At 45.0% G+C, this 22,412-nt stretch overlaps 1 protein-coding gene across 4 annotated transcripts in view; it reads right to left on the minus strand.

The window, feature by feature from the left end:
• The window catches only part of KMT2A (lysine methyltransferase 2A), a 301,152-nt gene that overhangs the window by 260,373 nt on the left and 18,367 nt on the right, over positions 1–22,412 (minus strand). For all 4 annotated transcript variants that reach the window (XR_004536758.1, XM_033917957.1, XM_033917958.1 and 1 more), the window contains exons 2-3: positions 22,168–22,237; positions 15,228–17,914 (exon numbers count right to left, since the gene is read on the minus strand). Coding sequence is in view for 3 of the 4 variants with exons in the window: in XM_033917957.1 (XP_033773848.1) it covers positions 15,228–17,914; positions 22,168–22,237 (2,757 nt within the window). In the remaining variant the exon portion in view is untranslated. The remainder of the gene's footprint in view (positions 1–15,227; positions 17,915–22,167; positions 22,238–22,412) is intronic.

Here is a 22,412-nt window from a genome sequence, read left to right on the forward strand (position 1 = left end):
TCTAGTGCATTTTTAAAGCCACATGATCATGCCCTCATGTCTCTGCTGAGTGCTTACAATCAAATGCAATCTTATTTACATTTATGTCTCACTAAAAAGAGATTATGCACTTACCCTCGTAAGCTCTTTTCCAGTAGATAGGTGAGACATTCTAGACCAGGGGTGCCCAAAATGTCGATTGCGATTTGCTGGTAGATTGCAAAGCCAGTGTTCTCCCTAGCGTCTTTAGCATTCCCCCATGGTCACTGTCTCATCTTTAAAGTAATTACGGCAGCTTGCAGAGCGAACGTAGCAGGCTGCTGTCAACCTCTGTAGCATGTTACCTCTGCCGTGGTCCTGCCCCTGACGTCAGAGGAGGTACAGGACCGCGGCAGAGGGAACATGCTACAGAGGCCGACGGCAGCCTGCTACGTTCATTCTGCAGGTTGCTGCAATTAACTTTAAACTGTGATAGTTAGGCCCAGAGAGAAGAACGGAGGCGAGAACTGACCTGGCAGTCACTGTGTGCAGGAAGCAGCGGAGGTAAGGCCCTGCACTTCAGGGTAAGACTGTGCCTATTGCGAGGGCCCCAGCAGGACGGGGGTGGGGTTGCCTTAGAGACGCTGGATCGGGGGGGGGTAAAGAAGAAACAAAAGGACCTTGAGAAGGGGTGGGAAAGCAGCCTTGAACCAAAAGGGAGGGGGAAGACAGGGCAGATCCTGGACTACTAGAGGGGTTAAAGAGGGGAAACACCTGAACTGAAGAGAGAGAGATGCCAGGCCCTAGGAGGGGGAAGACAAAGACCTGGACCAAAGGTGGGAGGACTCAACATGTTAGCAGAAGGAAGATAGAGAGAGGGAGAAACTGAAACAAAGGGGAGGCAGAAGAGAGGGGGGCAGATGTTGGACTATAGGAGGTGCAGACAGAAGAAACCCTGAGGAAGAACAGAGAAATGCAAGATCATAACTGAGGAGTGAGCAAGAGGGAGACATGTTGCCAACAGGGGTGGAGCAGAGAGGAAGAAAAGCTGGACTCCTGGAGGGACAGAGAGATGTTGGTTGGGGAATGGAATGAGGTCTGGAGGACAGAAGATGTGCACTCAGTATACATATAAATAAATATGGGGGTCTTTTACTAAGGCGCGCCAGCCAATTTAGCATGTGCTAAATGCTAACGTGTCCATAGAATATAATGGGCGCATTAGCACTTAGTGCACGCTAAATCGACTAGCGTGCCATAGTAAAAGAGGGGGGTATATGTTTAGTATTTTTATTGTTGGTAGATGATTTTCACTTTTAAAAGTAACTCGCAAGCCAAAAAAATGTGGGCACCCCTGTTTTAGACCATAGGGTTATTTCCCCTTATTCACAAGAGCTGCAGAAGAAATCCATTCCAGACTTTTCACTCTGCCTCCAGAGTACATCACAGGCTAGTTTAGTAGCACCTAGCAGTCAGTACCCAAGCATAGAGAGACACCCTCATCTGTGAAATAGAGGCACCTGTAACAACAGCCTGCCCTAAACTATTGTTCTGCTCAAACAACTAAACAGTACCATTAACTGCCAATAGAGGCGTCAGAGTTCAGAACTACTCCTACAACAGGTTATACAAGTGGTCTCAAACTCCATATGCGGCCCGCCAGGTGCTATTTTGAGGCCCTCGGTATGTTTATCATAATCACAAAAGTAAAATAAAACAGTTTCTTGATCGGGCCTCTTTAGTTATAAATTTTATTATTATTACGACTTAGCCAAAAAGAAAGATTTATAAACTATAAAGAGTTTTACCTCATGCAAAAGTGTCATTTCTTTAATAAGACATTAACTATTTTTTTCTGAGGCTCTCCAAGTACTTACAAATCTAAAATGTGACCCTGCAAATGGTTTGAGTTTGAAACCACTGGGTTATACATATGTACAAATTCTTCTTAACCCCAAAGGGTTGACAAGTCTCCAAGAAACAGATTGGGTAAGCAGGACACTGAAATCAGAATCTGAAACAGGCACAAGGACAGGGCAGGGGGTCTAGAATGTTTCACCTATCTACTAGAAAAGAGCTTACCAGGGTAAGTATATAAACTCCTTTTCCAGTGCAATAGGTGAGACATTCTAGAAGACCATAGAACGTACAAAAGCAGTCCCCCAAGAAAGCTAAGATGGGATTGCTGCGTTGGCCTGTAACACTGAGGATCCAAAGGCAGAATCCTGTCTGGCAGCAACAAGTAGAACTTGGCAAACGTGAAAAGAAGACAACATCGCCGCCCTTCAAATCTCCTCAGGAGAAATGGATCTAAATTCGGCCCATGAAGAAGCTACACTCCTGGCAGAACGCGCCTTAACAGAAATAGGGGACTGTTGCCCCGCAAGAATGTAAGTGGACAAAATGGCTCTATGGATCCACCTGGAGATCATAGCCTTAGAAGTGGGAGGACCTTGATTAATAGAAAGAGCCAGCACAAACAGGTGGTCAGAAAACAAAACTCATTAGTGACCTCCAAATTATGCAGGAGCACCCTGTGCACGTCCAACTTCTTTAGCAGAAGATCCTGATGTTTGGAACTCATCATCTGAACAACAGGCAAACACTTCCGGATTGTCATGGAAAGTCGAAACCACCTTCGGCAAAAATGAAGGAACTGTCTGCAGGGAAACCCCAATCTCAGCAATTTGGAGCAAAGGGTGTCAACATGACAATGCCTGCCATTCGGAAACCCTAAGGACCAAAGTGAGGGCGACCAGAAAAACAGTCTTGAGTGTTAAATCCAGGAGAGAAGCATTCCTCAGAGGTTCAAAAGGAGCCCTGGCAAAGCCAGACAGCACCACATTAAGGTCCCAGGCTGGGAATGGATTCTTAACAGGAGGCCAGACCCGAAGATCCTTCTTCAAAAACTGAGCAACATCTAGATGCAACGCCAAAGAGAACCAACGATCCTGGGATCTAAAACCGGACAGGCAGACACAACTAAGTTTTAAACGGTATTAAAAAGATTTGTAAATTGCATGATTCAATCCCTAAGATTGGTTAATGATGGATAGTCACCGTTTACTATCACATATGCAACAAATGGTTAATAAAAGCCTGGAACAAGGGTCACTACCCACTACCTGGAAACATTACGCCAATCCTGAAATCAATTAAACTTGATCTCACTGTAGTAGAAAGCTATAGACCTACCTCTAATCTTTGTCTAATGACAAAGATAGTGGAACAGATTGTGTTAGGGCAACATTGATTTTACTGAAAAAACAAATGTTTTGCATCCTAAACAAGCAGGCTTGTTTAGGATGCAAAACATTTGTTTTTTCAGTAAAATCCTGTATTGTTAAACATTTTCTTAGCACCGTTATTTCTACTCATAGAAGAAAGTGGAATTCAAGTCTACTGCTAAGCAAATGATATTCTGTTATTAGCTAAAGTATACCCCACTTCTCAGACTTTGATTAAAGTTGTCAACTGTCTTGAGAATATTCAAAACATGGCTGGAAAAGAACAAATTAAAGATGAACCTTGATAAGAGCTATGGATGCTGGTTAACCGGGCATCTGTCAGTACCAAAAACATTTTGTTGCAATTCCATGGAAGGGATATCTCCCCTCGTACAAAAATTTAGGTATCTTGGGAGATACATATAGATTCCCAACTTACTTTCACGGCACAAGTTTCAGAGGTAATAAAAAAGGATTTCTATGTGTTAAGAACACAGACCGGTTCAACATCTCTTTGACAACAACCACCATCATACGCTCATTCCTTCCGCTTTCATCCACTGTTTCACCTCTCCACGTCTCCACTATGTTATCTAAGTCTGTCCACAAGGCTGTCTCGTCATACAATTCTATTCTTTCCTCTGCTCTGGACACCCCTGCACCCCCTATTTCTCGCTCTATCAGGCGTACCAAAGCTCAACCTTGGCTGACTCCAAGTGTCCATTACTTACATTCCTGAACCCGCTGTGCTGAGTGCCTTTGGCTCGAATCTCACACATGTGCTGACTTTCTTCACTTTAAATTTATGATGACCTCCTTTAATTCTGTACTTACATGGGTCAAGCAAGACTACTACATCCAACTAACTCACTCCCTTTCTTCCAACCCTCGTCGTCTCTTTGCCATGCTTAACTCCCTCCTCAAAGCGCCCCCACTTCCAACCCCTCCTTCTCTCTCTCCCCAGATTATGGCTGATTACTTCCATGGCAACATCACCCTTGAGTTCACTACAAAGTCACATCCTTCTCCCCTACCTACCATCTAGTCTCCTGAACTTCAACCTCGCACCTCCCCTTCATCCTTCACCCAAACAGCTCAGGAAGCTTCTCCTGTCTGGCCCCACCCACTTGTCCCTCCATCAACTACTGCTGACTTTTCTGCCTTTTCTGTAATCAGAGGAAGAAACTGCACAACTTCTATCTTCAGCCAAGCCTACTACATGCCCCTCAGACCCTATTCCCACCCCTCCACTCAACCCCATCTCACATACTGTTATCCCTCCCATATGCTGTGTTCTCAATCTATCTCTTTCCACTGCAACTGTCCCTGCTGCCTTGAAACATATTATGGTTTAGACACTTCTCAAAAAACCTTCACTGGACCCCACCTACCCGTCCAACTATCCCCTGTCTCCTTTCTCTCGTTCCTATCCAAGATACTCAAGCATGCTATACTCCGTCACTACCTGGACTTCCTTTCAACTCAACAGATTCTCGATCCTCTACAATTGGGTTTTCGCCCCCAACACTCCACAGACTGCCCTCACTAAGGTCTGCAGTGACTTGTTCATGGCCAGATATAAGGGCCTTTACTCTATCCTTATCCTTCTTGACCTGTCTGTTGTCTTTGATACTGTAAATCACAGCTTACTCCTTGATATGCTGTCCTCTCCTGGTTTGCCTCCTACTTTTCCCAACACACCTTTACTGTATGTGTTGGTGGGTCCTCTTCTGTTGCTACCCCGCTAGCGGTTGTTGTACCCCAGGGTTCTGTCTTAGGACCCCTTCTCTCTCTATACCTCGACCTTCGGTGCCCTGATCGCTTCCCATGGCTTCCAGTATCACCTTTATGCTGATGACTCCCAGATCTACCTCTCTACACCTGAAATTTCACCTAAAGTCCAAGAAAAAGTCTGTGCTTGTTTGCTGACGTTGTTCCAGTCTCCTCTGCTTGCAACCTTGAAGTCATCTTCGATTCGGACCTCTCATTTTCTACGTATATCCAACAAGCTGCTAAGACCCGTCGCTTCTATCTCTTCAATATCACCAAAATTCACCCATTCCTCTCTGAGCACACTACCCGGACCCTTGTCCAAGCTCTTGTAACCTCACGCTTCGATTACTGCAATCTACTCCTCACTGGTATCCCTCAGTGTCGCCTCTCCCCCTTGCAATCTGTGCAAAACTCTGCTGTGCAACTCATTTTCTACCAACCTCACTACATTCATGTCACCCCTCTCCTTTAAGTCACTTCACTGGCTCCCTATCTGCTATCGCATACAGTTCAAGATCTTATTACTGATCTACAAGTATGTTCATTCTGCTGCCCCTCAATATCTGTCTGCCTTCCTCCCTCCCCCCAGTTCACCATTTCTCCCTTTCTCTTCCCAACGGTTCTCCCTTCAAGTATCTTTTTCCCTCTTTCTCCACACTACCCCAGGTCCAACCTCTTTCCCTTCATCTCTCTCTCCTCACAGCCTGGCTTGCCTTTCCCTCCAGCGCCGGTCCCTCTTTCCTTAGAGTCCAGCATGCCTTTCCCTCCAGCACCGGTCCCTCTCTCCTTACAGCCTAGCTTTCCTTTCCCTTCAGCGCCGGTCCCTCTCTCCTCACAGCCCGGTGTGTCTTTCCCTCCGGCTCCGGTCCAATGTGGCTGTCAAGCCGAGGAATCTGCCAGCCTCAGCGATTCGGGTGTGCTGTACGTGGCTCCTCCTCCTGCTTTTTACCTGCTGCGGTCTGTCTCCAATGATGCGCAACTTCCTGTTTCCGCCCAAGTGGAGCACAGCAGATGGAAGGCAGGAGGGGGAGCTACGGACAACACTGCCAAATCGCTGCTGAAGCTGGCGGACTTTCCGGCATGATGGCAACGTCGGACTGGAGCAAGGGTGAGGACACGCTGGGCTCTGAGAAGGGGCCATTCAGGAGCATTGCTGCGGGCCACATAAAAAGGCCAGGTGGGCCAGATTCGTACCACGGGCCTTGTATTTGACACATGTGCTCTAAAGCATCGGATCTCTCACTTCTGGGCTGGATCTGCAACTGAAGAAGTGTGGTGCCTTCTTGCTTTGCACCGTGGTCATGAGGTCAAGGCGGGGCTGCTTCCAGCGCCTCATGATCACCCAAAACACCTGCTGCACTAGGGTCCACTCGCCCAGATCCCTAGACTGACAGCTAAGGAAGTCTGCTTGAACGTTGGCCACCGTCAGCACCAGGAGATGACGTTCCGCCCAAAGGAAAATAAGTCGAGCCTCCTGAGCCAAGGGAGAGTTCTTGATTCCTCTGATGATTAACATAGGTCACTGCCATCATTGATCGACCACTTGTGGTGATGGAGTCCAACAGTGAGTCCCTTCCAATCACAAAGGCTGGCATCCATGGTTACTACAATCCAGGAGGCAATGCTTAACAGAACGCTCTGGTAGAGTGATTGAGGACGAAGTCACCAGGTCATACACATTCTAGCCTCCAGAGTCCAAGGCAGACTCAGTTCTCTAAGACATCTCGGTGGGGTGCCCAGCGAGAGAGGAAGACATTCTGAAGAAGACGCATGTACGCCCTTGGCCAGGGAACCACATCCAGCTTGGCAACCCTGGAAACCAAAACCTGTAGGATACCCCACCCTGAAGGGGCCAGCATCTTCAATATCATCAAAATCTGTGCCCAGAGCTACTGTTTCCGAGCCTCGGGCAGGCAAACATGGCCTGCTGCCGTATCGAAAAAAACTTCCAAGGTATTCCAGCGACTGCGTGGTCGTCAGATGGCTCTTTTTGAAGTTGACAATTCAGCCCAAGTCTTCCAGTACGCAGAGCACTGTCATTACTGTAGTGTGCCCCTTTTCCGAGGGCGCTCTGAGCAACCACGTGGCCAGATAAGGGTGAGCCTGCAACTCCATCTTCCTCAGAGGAGCTGCTACTACCACCATCACTTTGGTGAAGGTCCAGGGTGCTGTCACCATCCCAAAGAGCAGGGCTGAAAACCGATATTGCTGATCCAATACATGAAACCACAGAAACTTGTGGCGATCTGAAAAAATGGGAATGTGCAAATTTGCCTCCATAAGATCCAGGGAGGCAAGAAATTTCCCCAGAGCCACTGCTGTAAGGACCAACTGCAAGGTCTCTATCCAGAACCGAGGAAGCTTGAGAGCTGGATGGAAGTGCTGCAAAATCAGAATCGGTCTCCAATCTTGCGATCCTCTTTTAGGAACGATAAAGTAAACAGAGTATCTGCCTGAACTTGAATGTTCGCTTGGCACACCAGCTCTACTGTTCGAATATCCAGCAAGCGCTGAACAGCAGCCTGGACTTAGCATGCTGTGTCTGGGGTCCTGACAGAAGATGACACGAACCAGTCTGACAGAGGCTGGGAAAATTCCAGCTTGTAGCTTGACTGAATAAATTCCATGACCCACTGGAGTGTCATAATGCGCATCCAGACAGGCCAAAACTCAGAGAGCAGACCCTCTATCTGCTATGGGGCCCTTGGCTCCCTGGTATCATTGGGTCATACAGGCAGGATGGGCGGCGGTAGGCAGAACGTGCCTGCAGCCTGGAACCCTGAAAAAAAATCTCTGCGATGGGGAAGGAGAATCTTGCTTGTAGTCACGGAAATTTCATCAGGAGCCACACAAAGGAGAGTGCCCAGAACCCTTTGGCCATGCTCTACTTATCCAGCAAGGTCTTTGGGTGATGGACCATTACAGAATTCATGAGGGAAACCAGACCTTTGCCAAACAACAACTACCCCTGAAAAGGCCAGAGTTGCCTTGAAGGTGAAATCAACAGCCCACTGCCAAACCCAAGACCATTCAGCAGGCCGAAACAGAATACGCTGACACCTTTGCCAGCACCTTCAAAAGTTCATATAAGCCATCCACCATGTAATCCATCCCAGCCAACAGAAGCGGAGGAAAAGATGTTCGTAGCTGAGCTAGACAGGTGCATGCCACAAAGGACCTAGTCACCACAGCTCCAATTGCTAAATTAGCTAGTTCAAAACTTTCTGGAGAACCACATCCACCCAGCTGTCTTGAATAGCTTTCAACACAACTCTCACGTCACTAGAGAGAGAGGTGCATCGGGTCACCTGAGCCACCAGGGAATCCCCCTTGGGCTGCCACAAAAGCTACTGACACTCCTGCGCCAGAGGATACGAGCTGGACATAACCCGAGCATTCCATAAAGGACCCTCCTGAGAGTCAAACTGCTCCATAGCCATGAAATCATATCCGTATGCCAGGAAAGGTCGCAGATTGGGAACAAACACTGCAGAGCCAGGGAGAAAAAGTTGAAGAAATGAAAGGAGAAGGCTGGGTATCGAAGCTCAACTTCTGTAAAGATGCAGCAATTAGATCCGGTAGCGCCTCAAACTTAAACAAGCACCTAAAAGTCGGATCATCATCAGGATCCAGAGCCCCAAAAAGATCCATGGATCCAGAACACAAGTCCGGATTCCCAAATCTGGGAAGTGCAGAACTGTCCAATAAAAGATCATGGAGGACGGATCAACTGCTGGAACCCCTGAAACATTCTGGGAAGAAGGAACAGACTGCGAAGATGGAGGCACGTAGCAGGGGGAACAGAAGAGCACCCATCAGCTGGACCACTGGATTAAAATTCGGACCATCAAATCTCATGAATTCTGAGAAGGTATCTGGACCCTGGTGCATAGAATCACCCTTATATGACTTGGACTTGCGCTTCTTAGGCTGCGGAGGGTTCGTTTCATGGTGGACAGATGAAGCCGCAGAACCAAACCCCAAAAACAAAGGTAGCCACCCCAATGGGCTAGCTGAGCATGCAATAACCTGCTTCTGTGAAGGGGAGGCTGAACCAGTAGCTACTGCTCCCCCCCCCCCCTCCCCGACTGTGCCAAGCGGCACATGGTGCAAAAATGCTCTAAAGGTGGCAATTTTGCACAAATTTGTTATGAATCCATTCTAGGAGACCCTCAGGACTCCGTTCCAGCAGTTTTCCTAGCAAAAATTTAACTTTTAAAGAAGCAGGGAGACGTTGAAAAAAAAAGATTGTTGAAAATCCAAGATGGTTTCAGGACCTGAATTCACGTCAAAAACAGCACTTACCGAAATTAGAAAATTACAAAACCAGACTTTTTCAGGTGGGGGAACACAGAGGAACACTAGGAAATTAACTTTTAAAAACCGTCATTGGAGCCTACCAACTCTTCTGTACTGACAGATACCAGAGAAACAGCTGCTGCACCTGCTTCCAGCCTTTTCAATGGCCAGTTCAGAATTCACTGCCACATTGCTGGAAATGCATCCTCCAAACTGATCTGTGGGCTGCCAGTCAGACTCCACTATCTGACTATGCCTCCACCCCTGCAGACTACCGGATGCGCACCTGGATGGGGCGGAGGTGCGAAAATACAGCCAGTGGACTGCGCAACTCCGCTGAACCCCCTAAGCAAGCTACAAAGTCTGCACTCGACCCCCCCACACACACACACACACTCACACACACTTAACAGGGAGTGAGACTAAGTCAGGGACAGCCCTGAGTTCCAATTAAGACAAAGCAGACTGGCTAACAGGTACCCTGAAGGGATCAGCTTGTCAGCTACAGACCAAAGTCTGTGAATTCACAAGCAGCCAGAGCTTCAAATCCACTTCAAAATGCAAAAATACCTGAAAAGGGATGAAACTATGTCAAATTAAAATAATAAAATGGGAAGAGCAGAATCCATACAGCTGCAGTTATGCGTGCAAAAGAAAAGACTGCTAAAGGGCACTAAACTAGCCTGTGATGTACTTTGGAGGAAGAGTGAAAAGCCTGGAATGGATTTCTTCTTCAACTCATGTAAGGGTAAATAAACCTATGGTCTAGAACAGTATTCTTCAAACACCGGCCCGCAGTCCGTAGAAAATTCCTGCCGGTCCGCACAGGGACAGCGAGATCGACGCGCTAAAATTTCCTGCCGGTCTGCGCAGAGCTGGCAAGATCATAGGGAGCCTCCGACAGTGGTTTCTCTCCTCCCAGCAGCTCTCGGTACTTGCCAGCGCAGCGATTCACTTCGGCAGCCTTGGGGCCTTTGCTGAGTCACGGCCCAACTCTGATGATGCAACATCCTCTTTTCTCTTAGGCGGCGCAACCCATCAACGGACCCAAGGCTGTCTTAGTGAATTGCTGCACTGGCAAGTACCGAGAGCTGCTGGGAGGGGAGAAAGCCACTGTTGGAGGCTGGGAAGCTGCCAGCCAAGGGAAAATAAAGGGACAGCTGCTACTGGACCTGGAGGGAGGGAGAAGGAGAGATGCTGCTGGGAGGGGAGGAGGGAAAGGAGGCTGGGAAGCTGCTGGTCAAGGGAAAATAAAGGGACAGCTGCTACTGGACTGGAGAGGAGAGATGCTGCTGGGAGAGGAGGAGGGAAAGGGAAGGGAAGAGAGTTACTGCTGCACAGGGGGAGGAGGGAAGGGAGAAAGAAAAAAGGAAACAGCTGGCAGGGAGATTAGAGGAGCGGAAGGGTTCAGGGTGGAATAGTGAGATCAGATGAGGGAAAGGAGAGGCAGGAATGAGAAAGTAGAGAGATTGATGCTGGGAAGATGGTCAGCAGAGAAATAAACAAGAGAGGGGAGCGCAGGCTGGATGGAAAGGGGCATAGAAAGAAAACAGATACCATGGAAGGGGGAGAGGGCAGACAGTGGATGGAAGGGGCAGATGCTGGAAGGAAGAGAGTGAAAAGAAGATGAGAACCAGAAACAACAAAAGGTAGAAAAAAATAATTTTATTTCTACTTTGTGATTAGAATATATCAAATTTGAAATATATATCCTGCTTGAGCTGGTGTTAGACATAACTGGGGACTGCAAAGCCCAGGCAGTGCTTCTTTAGCTTCCAGCTGGCTTAGGGTTCTCTCTGACCAGGGGGCAGTTGTCCTTTGTTGCACTCCTCTAACACTATTCCTATCATGTGTGGCTGCAGTATCCTGTTAGCAAGATATTTCGGTGTTGCATCTATAATAATAAAATGCTAAGTGTGCATGCGCACTCTTACCAGCGTGTTCCCTGAGATCTGATCTGTCGGGCTGTAGGAGTGCGCATGCGCGCCACACAAGCTTCCCTGCTCTCCACCTCGCGCCGCTGCAGTGGGTCCTCTCACGAGACACACCTGTGTTGGAGAAGGATTCCGATGAAGGCGGCAATCGTGAGGGGAGCTGCCGTGGCACCTTCAAAATTAAAAATAAACTTCGGGCAGAAACGACCCCACACTCGCGGCTCGGCTTCAAGCACACCTGTGCGTGGCGGCTGTTGGCGCCTGCAGGGCGCGGCGGCTGCTTGCTCTATAGAGGAAGAGCTACTATTGTGCTGACTTTGCTGCTGCTCTTTACAGGGTTTCTTAGTTGAGGTCCCCAGGCAGCAATGGGCAATGACTCCTTCATTGCTCTCATTCGACGATATGAATGCAACTTTGATGTGAAGGTCAGTGGGTGGCAAACGTGTTGATTGTGAGCTGCTGAATTATGGATGCTGTTACTACTGGACAGAGGGGAGTAGGGAAGGGGTGTTGCTGGACAGGGGAATTCAGGGAGGATGGAAGGAGCAGGAGAGAGACAGGACAGGGGGGGAAGAAAAAGGAAGGGAGGCCTACTGCTGGACAGGGGGAGCAGGAAAGAGGTGCTGATGGACAGGGGGAAAGAAAAAGTAAGGGAGGCCTACTGCTGGAAAGAGGGGGCAAGAAAGAGGTGGTGCTGGACAGGGGGGAGGTAAAAGAAAGGGAGAAGGGCTGCTGCTGGATAAGGGGAGCAATGAAGGGGTGGTGGTGGACACAGGGGAGGTAAAAGGAAGGAAGAATGGACAGGGGAAGCAGCCAAGGGGTGGTGGTGGACAGCCGAGGAAAAAGAAAGACATAAAAAAAGAAATAGAGAAAGCGGCTAAGGAGAGAGAGAGAGAAAGAAATAAAGACACACACGCGCATATATTCTAGCACCCGTTAATGTAACGGGCTATAAGACTAGTTCTGTAATAATTTGGCTTATTCAGTTTTCTTGATGGTAGAGGGGATATATGTGAAGGGGAGGGGAGACAGGGGTTTTGTTGATCCCTGCTCTGTATTATTTGTATTTATAAAATGACAATTGTACAGAATATTGTTTCTTTTTATACTTTAATAAAATCATTACTGAGGCTTGTGTGGATGGGATCAGATGGTTTGCGGGGACCGAGTTCATGGAACAGGGCAGAAACGGGGTTTTTAAATTTCAGTCTTAGTAGTTTGCTGGTCCACAAAATAATTCTTTTATTTCCGACGGTCCACAGGTGTAAAAAGGTTGAAGAACATTGGTCTAGAACAGGGGTAGGGAACTCCGGTCCTTGAGAGCTGTATTCTAGTCGGGTTTTCAGGATTTCCCCAATGAATATGCATGAGATCTATTTGCATGCACTGCTTTCAATGCATATTCATTGGGGAAATCCTGAAAACCCGACTGGAATACGGCTCTCGAGGACCGGAGTTCCCTACCCCTGGTCTAGAATGTCTCACCTATTGTACTGGAAAATAGTTACACGTTCATCAAGTTACAGCAGGTCTTTAAAAGACTAATACCTTAGTCAGAAGTTCATCTAAGTTGAGAGGAGTACCAGGAACAGGCAACTGACAGAAGCCCTTATATTGTATTACTGCATACTGTACCTGTTTACAGTTTTACCTCCAAAGTAGAGATAAAACAAACTTCAGTATCCATCTAACATCCACTTATTTATCCCTTACCCCATTTTTGTTAAACAGCATCAAGAGAATCAAATTTGTCTGAACATCCTCTGTATGTTTTTATTGTACCACATTTAGAATGCTTGATTGTACAGATAATATTTTTAAATAAATATTATAAATAAAATCTAACACAGCCACTGTTGTAGACTTCCAGCAAAACAAATTTGAGTGCACTTTTATGGTTGCCAGTTTTCTTCAACACTCAGCGTTCTGAGAAGAGTGAGAGCATTCTTTCATCAGCAACATTTCTCTGTATTGGTTCAATCAATCATTTTATCAAGGTTGGATTATTGCAACTCAATGTACTTGGCTCTTTCAAAGGTTAGCCTGCAGAGACTACAACTAATACAGAATATTGCAGCTAAGCTTATTTTTGGTAAGAGTAAATTTGATCAAGTAACCCCTCTGCTCAAGGAATTACATTGGCTTCCGGTGTATCTCAGAATTCAATCTAAGTGCATTTGTATTGCATTTAATATCTTATTTGGCATTTTCACCACTTTGATTCCTTTAGACTGGAATGTGCATAGTTCTCATCTCGCCAGAAGTTCTCAAAAATTAAAATTTACATTTCCTTCCCTTAGCGGTAAAAACAGAACTTTCAGGAGATTTAGTCATTCTTTCGCTTTTAAACTAACAGAATTCTGGAATGCTTTATCACTTACTCTAAGAAGTTTAGGTCCCTTCACTATTCCGGAAAGCCCTGAAAACATTCTTGTTTGCTAAACACTTTGGAAATTAACCATCTTAGTTTGATTTTTCCTATGTTATGTATTATGTATTACATTACTGTTAACAGAGTCGAGCTCCTTCTGGTTGATGACTATTAAGGGCCTGTTTTACGAAGCCGCACTAGTGGCTGCTCTGCAGTAACGGCCCCGAAGCCCATAGAGATTTAAAGGGCTTCAGGACCGTTGCTGTGCAGCTTCGTAAAACAGGGGGTAAGTTTTAGTTTCATTCTGTTTACCAACCCTGATGCAGCCTAAAAGTGATATATGGCCCTGCTAGGTTTTATTAAGTACTTTTTGCTTGCTTATAAAAAAAACTCTCTTAAACTTTTGGAATATACTGATTCCCTTATCCTGATTTTGTTTTTGTCACCATTTTTACAAGAAAAGAATGAAGCATAAATTCTCTATAATTCTAATGTGACTCATACCAAGGATGTAGACGGCGACTCATGAACATTTAGGCTGGGAAGGGATCTTGATTATACAAATCCCTCAACTTTTCAAACATGAGTAATGCATCTGTATATTGTATTTTGTTGCAACTTGGTTAGAGGTGTATAGAGAAATCAAATTTAAAACAAATTTAAAAATAAAGAGTATTAAACTTGGAACACAATGAATGACCTTAAAAGCTTCACAATTTTAGAGAATCGCACACAAAAGAATCTGATAAATTTGCATTAGTAATTTAGGATTGCACTGCTGAACTTTGTTAGATTACATACGGCCCTCTGTAATCTAACACATCCATGGACCCGACTGCGGCTTCCTCTTTTCCCACCCAACCCCCTTATCCACAGATGCTCAAGTCTATTCAGTGTACCTTTGCAGCCAGGACTTAACCACAGCTTGCTCTCTCCCCATTCCACCCTCTACATCTGCATATGCTCACGTCCACCTAGTATATTTTTGCAGCCAGTCTTGGCCCTGCAGCAACAGCGGCAGTAGTATTCAAAGGTTACCGGCCCCTTCTGAAGCAACTTCCTGGGTGGGCCAGGTCAGAAGTGGTGCAGGCTGGAGACAGCCTTTGAGTACAATTGGTATTGCAATTGGGAGCCAATGATGCTGTTGTTGCTGCAGGGGTGGCTGCAAAAGGTATACCAGGTGGACCTGAGCAACCGTGAATTTTGATATCCAGAGAGGGGTCCTGGAACCAATTCCACATGGATACCGAGGGATGACTGTATATACAGAAATAATCAGCAGCATTGATCCAAAGTAGTTCCCATCTTTAACTATTGTGCACCAGCAATGACTAGTGATCTATAAGCAACTGTCAGAAAAAAATCTCAGCTCTGCAGAAAGTTGTGACATATTGGTCAAAGCATTAGCTGTACTGCTCAATGCACACTCAGTAGTGTAATAAAAGCTAGGAGTGGCTGCATGTTACAGAAATCTAAGAATCCCAAATATGTTAAAATTTTGTCTGGTAAAAACAAGACTCAGATACAAATATTTTATGTGACTATGCAATAAGAAAAATGCAAAAGCAAGCTGATAACAGCTAGAGCTCTCGTAAATTCAATGAAATAGCAACCACGATTCAACAGTAATTCTTTTCCCCACCCCAACTGGGTTTGAAGTAATACCTGTGCTCTGGGCTGATCGGTCTGCTTTAGCGACTTGTTCTTTTCTATTTTATATAGTTGGGCTTTTGCCTTTTTCAGCAAGGTAGCCACTCGCTTATCTGTCACAGGAAGCTTATCTGCTTGAGCAAGCATGGTGCTTATTGAGGCTGTTGAATGTTTAAGGGTGCTTGAAGGCATGGAAATACTTGGAGCCTTCTCCATGCATGGTCCAGAAGTGCTGGGCTCCAGGCCCACTTTATCAGGCCCTCCTCTGCATTTCTTGGGGAGTTTGGATTTACCAACTGTTGCATCAAAGAGAGGCATGGCAGGGATATTAATCTCAGTCTCTACCACAACTCCCTTCTTCCGACCTGGAGCTTTTCTTGTTGAAGACACTTCAGGAATATCTTCGGTGGTGGCTTTGTCTTTGGATGCTCTGCACATAGAAAACAAAGCAGTACTGCTCTGAATCTCCATTCCCTTTTTCCTTTTCTCTTTTTTTGACCTGCGCTTGTTTTCTTTTTCCTTTTCTCTCTCCCTTTCCTTTTCTCTGCTTTTCTCCTTCTCCAAACTTTTGTCAATGTCCTTCTCTTTACACAGCTCTTCTGATGTTATATCCTTATTTCTCCCTCTCTCAGTTTGTGGACTTGATACAAACCATGGGAAGAGAGGGGTAGGATTGCTGGAAGAGAAAGCCTCCCCACCAGGGGTGTTTGTCTGTTTCCGATTCCTCTGACTTTTCTCTGATGATTCTCCAGATTGTGTCAAAGAAGGGGAAGAAAAGGTAAAAGTTGAGTTTAAGGCACTAGTTGTGAGTGAACTAACAGAAATGCTAGTTAATGAGGAAGAAACTGAAGACTGCGGGGCCAGAGAAGTCAAGTCAGAGCTACTGAGCCTTCCACTCCTTGTCCTCATAGAGTGTGAAGGAGATCTAGTTTCTGACCGTAAAGGACTGAAAACTCTTCTCTTCCGTCTCCCTGAAGACATACCTATTACTGCGGATTGCCTTGATGATCTTCCAACCACAGATGGTAACGTTACGGACTCAAAGATTCTGGAGTGTGCCTCACTAGGCGTGAACCTGGGAGCTCGGAGGAGAGGGCCTCTTTTGTGCACATCAAACCTAGTCCCACCATGAAGGGGTGAAAACAAACGTCCAGTCCCTACTGCTGCAGATGGTGAAAAACCAGAAGCAGAGGCCAAACCAACATCCTCTGGGGTCAAAGGTGGGGGTCGGAAGTTATCAAATATTGGTTTGCGGATTAGGCCTTCTTTGGCATACTTTGCAGAGGAAAAGTACTGAGGTTCCAGTCGAGAATGCTTCAAAGAAGTCCACTTGAATGTGGGCTCCCGTAAAATTGATCTGCGTTTTTCTTGCATGGGGGCTGCAGAAGGAGGCAAAAATGGTGAAGCTAATGGGATGGTTGGGGGCATTAACCAAGGTGTGTGATCAGAGATACTGGATGGGGGCTGCAATGGAGGAGGAGGAGTAAGCAATGGAGGAGGAGGAGAGGATGAGATTTGCTGCTGTGATATAGGTTGTGATGATGTAGGTCTTTTGCTTGATCCTGGATCAAAACTCCTCTCTGATGTTGAAAACCTTCTGCTCCTGCGTTCACTGCCTTCATTTTCTGAGGTGTGAGGTACAGGAGATGGAATGCATTCCTCTGGAGTGTGGCTTTGCTCTTCCATAAGCCCCTGAATTTCTTCTGAGGCCTGAGAGTCTGTGGAAGAATCAACGCTAGGGCTACTAGATCTGGATGAGTCTGATGACAACTGTGATGAGTGTTGCGATACAGCACTTGACTTTTCACTAGAGCCGCAGGACGTAGCACTGAACCTATTGTTGGGCATGGCCTCCAAACGAGCTATTTTAATAGGAGGATCATAGTCCTCATCTTCAATAAAGCGTTTGGGAGTCTTGATGATCCTAGACGAGATAGCACTGACAACTGGCATAATGAATTGCCGAATAGTCTTGAGTTGCGTCCGTCCCTTCCTGCCCTGTAGCTTAGCTGCTTCTTTTTCAATCTTCTTCTGTGCTCCCTTTCTAGCTCTCTGCAAAAGTTGCTTAGCAATTGTGGCATCTGTCCTTTTAGTGGCAGGAATAATTCTAACAGGCTTAATCCTCCGGGGGCTTTGCCTCACAACAGCCTTTTCCTCCTTTGTGAGTGGTGTCACACTATCTTTTTCTCTGCGGATTTTCTGGGATTTCTCCAGCTGAGAACCCAGAAGCAGTGATGTAGAAACAGCCTTTGAGTGCTCAGAAGATGGTGGCCGCCCTCGCCGACGGACAACAGATACCCCACCCTTCCTCCCAAGCTGAAGTTTCCTGTTCTTAAATTTAGACTTAAGTGGAGAGAGTTTAGCAGTACGCAATTTCTTGATTTTGGCAGCATGCTGGCAGGCTGCAGAGGGAGTCCTCTTTACTTTTTTCAGAGCCTCTTTCTCACTTCTGTCCCCTTTTGGAAGGGCCAAGGTCACCTTTTTTTCCTGGGCTACCCTGAACTTGACACTGCTGAGGGCTGGAGGCCGTCCCCGCCTCTTCTCTCCTGTTGTTGCTTGATTTCGTTTTACTTTCTCAGTTGGTTTGGGTTCTGATTTGCTCAAAGTGGGAAATGTAGATGGTGGGCTAGATGTTACATTAAGACTTCGCACAGAGTTTGTCCGTGGTGGTCTCCCACGAGGTTTTCTTGGGCTGCGTTTAACTGCAAATAGATAGAAGAAAAAAAATTATTTTTCTTCAGATATTTTCCTAGCTCAGGTAAAATGATTCCTCACTTGAGACCTAGTAATATAAAACAGACAAATGGGGAAAGCATGCAGGTTCTTGCAAACCTAATCAATGGTTTGATGATGACCTTTTGGCCTTAAAACGTAAAGTAAGGAAATTGGAACGAGTTTGTTTAAAATTAGGGAATCAAAATGACAGAATCTCTTGGCGGAAAGAGGTTTACTCCTATAAACAATTAATTAAATTAAAAGCGTAAGACATTTTATTCTTCAAAAATCAGCATAAATGGTACTAATACCAAAGAACTTTTTAAAATTGTTACTAATATTTTTGAAATTAACCCTCTTTCACAATCAGTTCAAGTAAGCCCCAAATTTGGAAGAGCTAGCAAGTTATTTTAGTAAGTTGATAATTTACGATCATCTTGCTCATTGGCTGTAAGTAGGAAACAGGATTTTTTACCTTTATTAACTGACTCCTACTATGTTAATCTACAATGGGGTACTTTTGCTGATCCAGGTTGGGATGATTTTAGGAAACTTTATAGTAAATATGTAAAATCTTATTGTTCATTAGATCTATGTTCTCCGGATGTGATGAAACTAGTGCTTATACAATTCCAATTACATCTGTTTCTCTGGATAACTTATCTGCTCAATGGTGGGATCTTTCCCCCATCAGGAGGTCATATTATTGTAACTCCAATTTCCAAGGATCTTAAGGGTTCTGTATCCCTAGTGACTAATTAAAGGCCTATCTTGTCAATCCCATTTTTTATAAAAATTATGGAAGGTTTAGTAAATATCAAACTGTTAAATTATAGAGAACATTTTTCCATCCTGCATGGTTCGTAATCAGGATTTAGACATTATATAGCACATAGACAGTGTTGGCATCCTTGGTAGATAATGTAAGTAGTCTTTTTAGTAAAGGTGCCAGTGCTTTGAGATTTTGCAACTGGACTTGAATAGTGCGTTCAATCTTGTGAATCATGATAAATTGTCGGAATGTCTGGATGATATAGGTATCCATGGCTAGGTTTTGAAATAGTTTGAGGGTTTTCTTAAATTTAGAACTTATCAAGTAAAACTTAATAATGAGTTTTCAAACAGTTTGAGTAATCCATGTGGAGTACCCCAAGGTTCTCCTCTGTCCCCATTGCTTTTTAATGTTTATTTGGCCTCTTTGAGCAATAGATTATCTCAGTTTAAAATTAAACTATTTAGTTATGCCGATGATATTACTATTTTAATCCCCATTTATACTTCTCTTTCTCAAGTAAATCAAACTGTAGTAGAGATCTTATAGATAATTGAATTTTGGATGTCAGAATTTAAATTGAAAATACAGAAAAAAACCAAGTTTTTCTTCTTTGCATCACCAAATTTAAATGAAGATGTTACATCAATTGTTGTAAATGATACAACTTATAGCATTCAGTCGACCATAAAGATAATTGGCATAATTTTAGATCGTACTCTTACAATGAAAAATCAGGTTGACTTGTTGGTTCGAAAAGGCTTATATACTTTGTGGAAACTAAGAACTATTAAAGCATATTTTGATGTTAATTCCTTTCGATTGCTGGTTCAGTCACTTATCCTTAGTCAGTTAGACTATTGCAACATTGTTCATCTTATTGGTACCCAGAAAAACCTCCATAGACTGTGCATAATTCAGAATGCAGCAGTCAGACTGATTTTCAACTTGAGGAAGTTTGTTCATATTACTGATTCTTATCGTCAACTGGCATTGGCTTCCAGTTGAGGTGCGGGTTAAGTTTAAGCTCAGCTGCATTTGCTTTAAGGCACTAACAGGTTCAATTCCTAAGTATCTCATGAAATCTTTTATTATTACAAGTTCTAAATATCTTAGAAAATCGCATCCACTGTTTTCATTCTCCTCAGTTAAGGGATATACAAGAAATTTCAGGAACGACTGCTATCTTTTCAGGCAACCTCATGGACTAGGGATTTAACTCATATATTTACATTTCCAATTTCATACCAACAATTTCGTCGTGCCTTAAAAATGTATATTTTTAGGGAATTTTTTGGAAGATAGAATCTGGATCCTTATTCATTTATATTACTAATTTTTGTGTACCGCATAGAAGTTAATGGTATTTGTGGTATACAAGTGAGTTTTATGTTGTGTTATGTTATATTGTTTCCAACATATGTGTGTTTGTGCACGCGCACACACATCATCAGCTGTGTGTATATCTGTGTATTGGGGGTATTGCTGGAGGGGGTAGATGGTGCAGTTTGAGAGTGAAGGGATTGGTTTGGGGCACCTCGCTGACTGGCTTGCAATTTGTGTTGGGGCAGTTCATGAGGGTAATTTTTGAGGGCGCTGAGGCAATTGTAGGAAAGTAATATTAAATGGGTGGTGGGCCAGGTACAGGAGTTATTTTCCAGCTATGGAGCAATTAGCAGGGTGGTGGAGCAATTGTGGAGGACAGATTTACTCCACCTTTTCCAACCTCCCCCAAGCTGTATACTCACTGTGACCTGACAGGATCTGTGCAATAACCTGCTTTCAGCTCTCACACATTAGCTGAATGAGAAAATTCACTGCCACAATGCTGGGAATGCTTCTGCATAGCTGAACTTTGGGCTGCCAGTAAGATTCCTATGTTTGACTACACTTCCACCCCTGCAGACTGGAAAGGGCGAAGGCGCAATGATGCAGCCGGCACCCTGTGAGACACTTCCGAGCCTAAGGGTGCCTAACATACCTGCGCTCGACACCTGATTAACAGAAGGTGAGACCACCTCAGAGACGGCCCTGAGCTCCAGAGAAAACTATGCAGGCTGGTTAACAGGTACTCCCAGTGGGATTTGCCTGTCAGCTACAGACCAAAATCTGAATTCTCAAGCAAGTAGAGCTTCAAATTCACTCCAAGCACTAAATTATCTGAAAGGGAACAAAATTGCATCGAGTTAAAAACAATAAAATGGGGAGAGCAGAACTAACACTCCTGCAGGCACGCATGCAGAGGGAAAGAACTGAAGGTGGAACTAGAGAGCCCAGTGAAGTACAACAGAGACAGAGTGAAAAATCCAGAATGGATTCCTTTTGCAGCAGCACAAGGCTATGGGGAAATAACACTACTGTCTAGAATATCTCACCTACTGCACTGGAAAAATGAAATATATTAATTTTTAAAAAAGCACTACTTTGTGGTAGCTTTAGAACACACATCTAGTGTATTCAGCAGACAGAAAAACTGAGGGGGCCTAAAGCATCAACATGGGCATGTCCTGCTATCAGATAGTAGCAGAACAGAGAGGGAAATAAAGCACCAACTGCACAGATGAAAAAGAAAAGCACCAATGACCCTTCAAGTCCTGACACCTTGTGTCAGGTCCAATTAATGAGGTGTGTTTAATAAATGAAGTGTGGTTGCCCAGACTTGAGTCCTTGGTGATTTCTTTTTCTTCTGCTATCAGACAGTATCACCCGCTGGTGTAATGGATCATCCTACTCTTCCTTTAGAGAAAATGTTTCCTCTCTCTTTCAACTGCATACACACACAGTCACTGAACTTTTTTTTTTTTTTTTTACATTTAGAAAATGTAAGTACCAACTCCCCTGCATTTTACCTTTATTTGAATATTACTGTAAATCAGAAGACAAACCTCTCACAGCAACTTCTTAATAATCAAAAACACATTTTAGTGCTAGGCTCAACCACATAGCCAGGCTTTTAAATACACAAGCCTCCTGTCCTAAAGCATTTCACACAGGGCTAGTTTTACTAAAGTGTGCTACTGGTGTAGTAAGGGGGGGGGCGGTCTGCCCCAAGCGCTGGCACCCATCCTCCTCTGCCCTCCCCCACATGTGCATGGCTTCCCTTCCCCCACACCTCTGTAACATTCGTGGCATTGAGCAGTAACCTCCAAACTACTGCTACGCCACTGTCGGCTCTTCCTCCGATGTCACTTCCTGGACCTGTGCCTAGGAAAGTGGCAGAGGAAGAGCCGATGCTGAAGCCACAGCAGCTTAGGGGTCACTGCTCATGCCACAAACATTAGAGGTACAGGGTAGGGAAGTGGCGCGTGGGGAAGGAGCGTTTGGAGGTGGAGGGGTGAAGAGGGGAGGGGTGCCATCACTCCGGGCGCCTCTTACCCTCGCTACGCCACTGACTTCATGAATTATTGGTAATTACATCCTATTGCATAAGATGGGAAATGCAACAAGACAAGCAATTGTGTAACATACCTGAGAGAGATCTAGTTGAACTTCGTACTTTTACTTCTTCATCAGAGCCAAAACCCAAGAACTGCTCCTCCTGCAAAAAGTCAAAGAAGGTTTTGACAACGGCAGTATGGACTAAAGTATATAAAAACAACATTAAAAATCCAGTAGGCTGGCCCTCAATGATCTCCAGAAATGGTGGTGATGTGAAAAATATGAAACTGATCTTTCACTCACTAAATAAATCACAACCTTGATAGGGCCCCAAC

This window comes from Geotrypetes seraphini, chromosome 13 (genome assembly GCF_902459505.1).
Source record: "Geotrypetes seraphini chromosome 13, aGeoSer1.1, whole genome shotgun sequence".
NCBI lineage: Eukaryota > Metazoa > Chordata > Amphibia > Gymnophiona > Dermophiidae > Geotrypetes > Geotrypetes seraphini.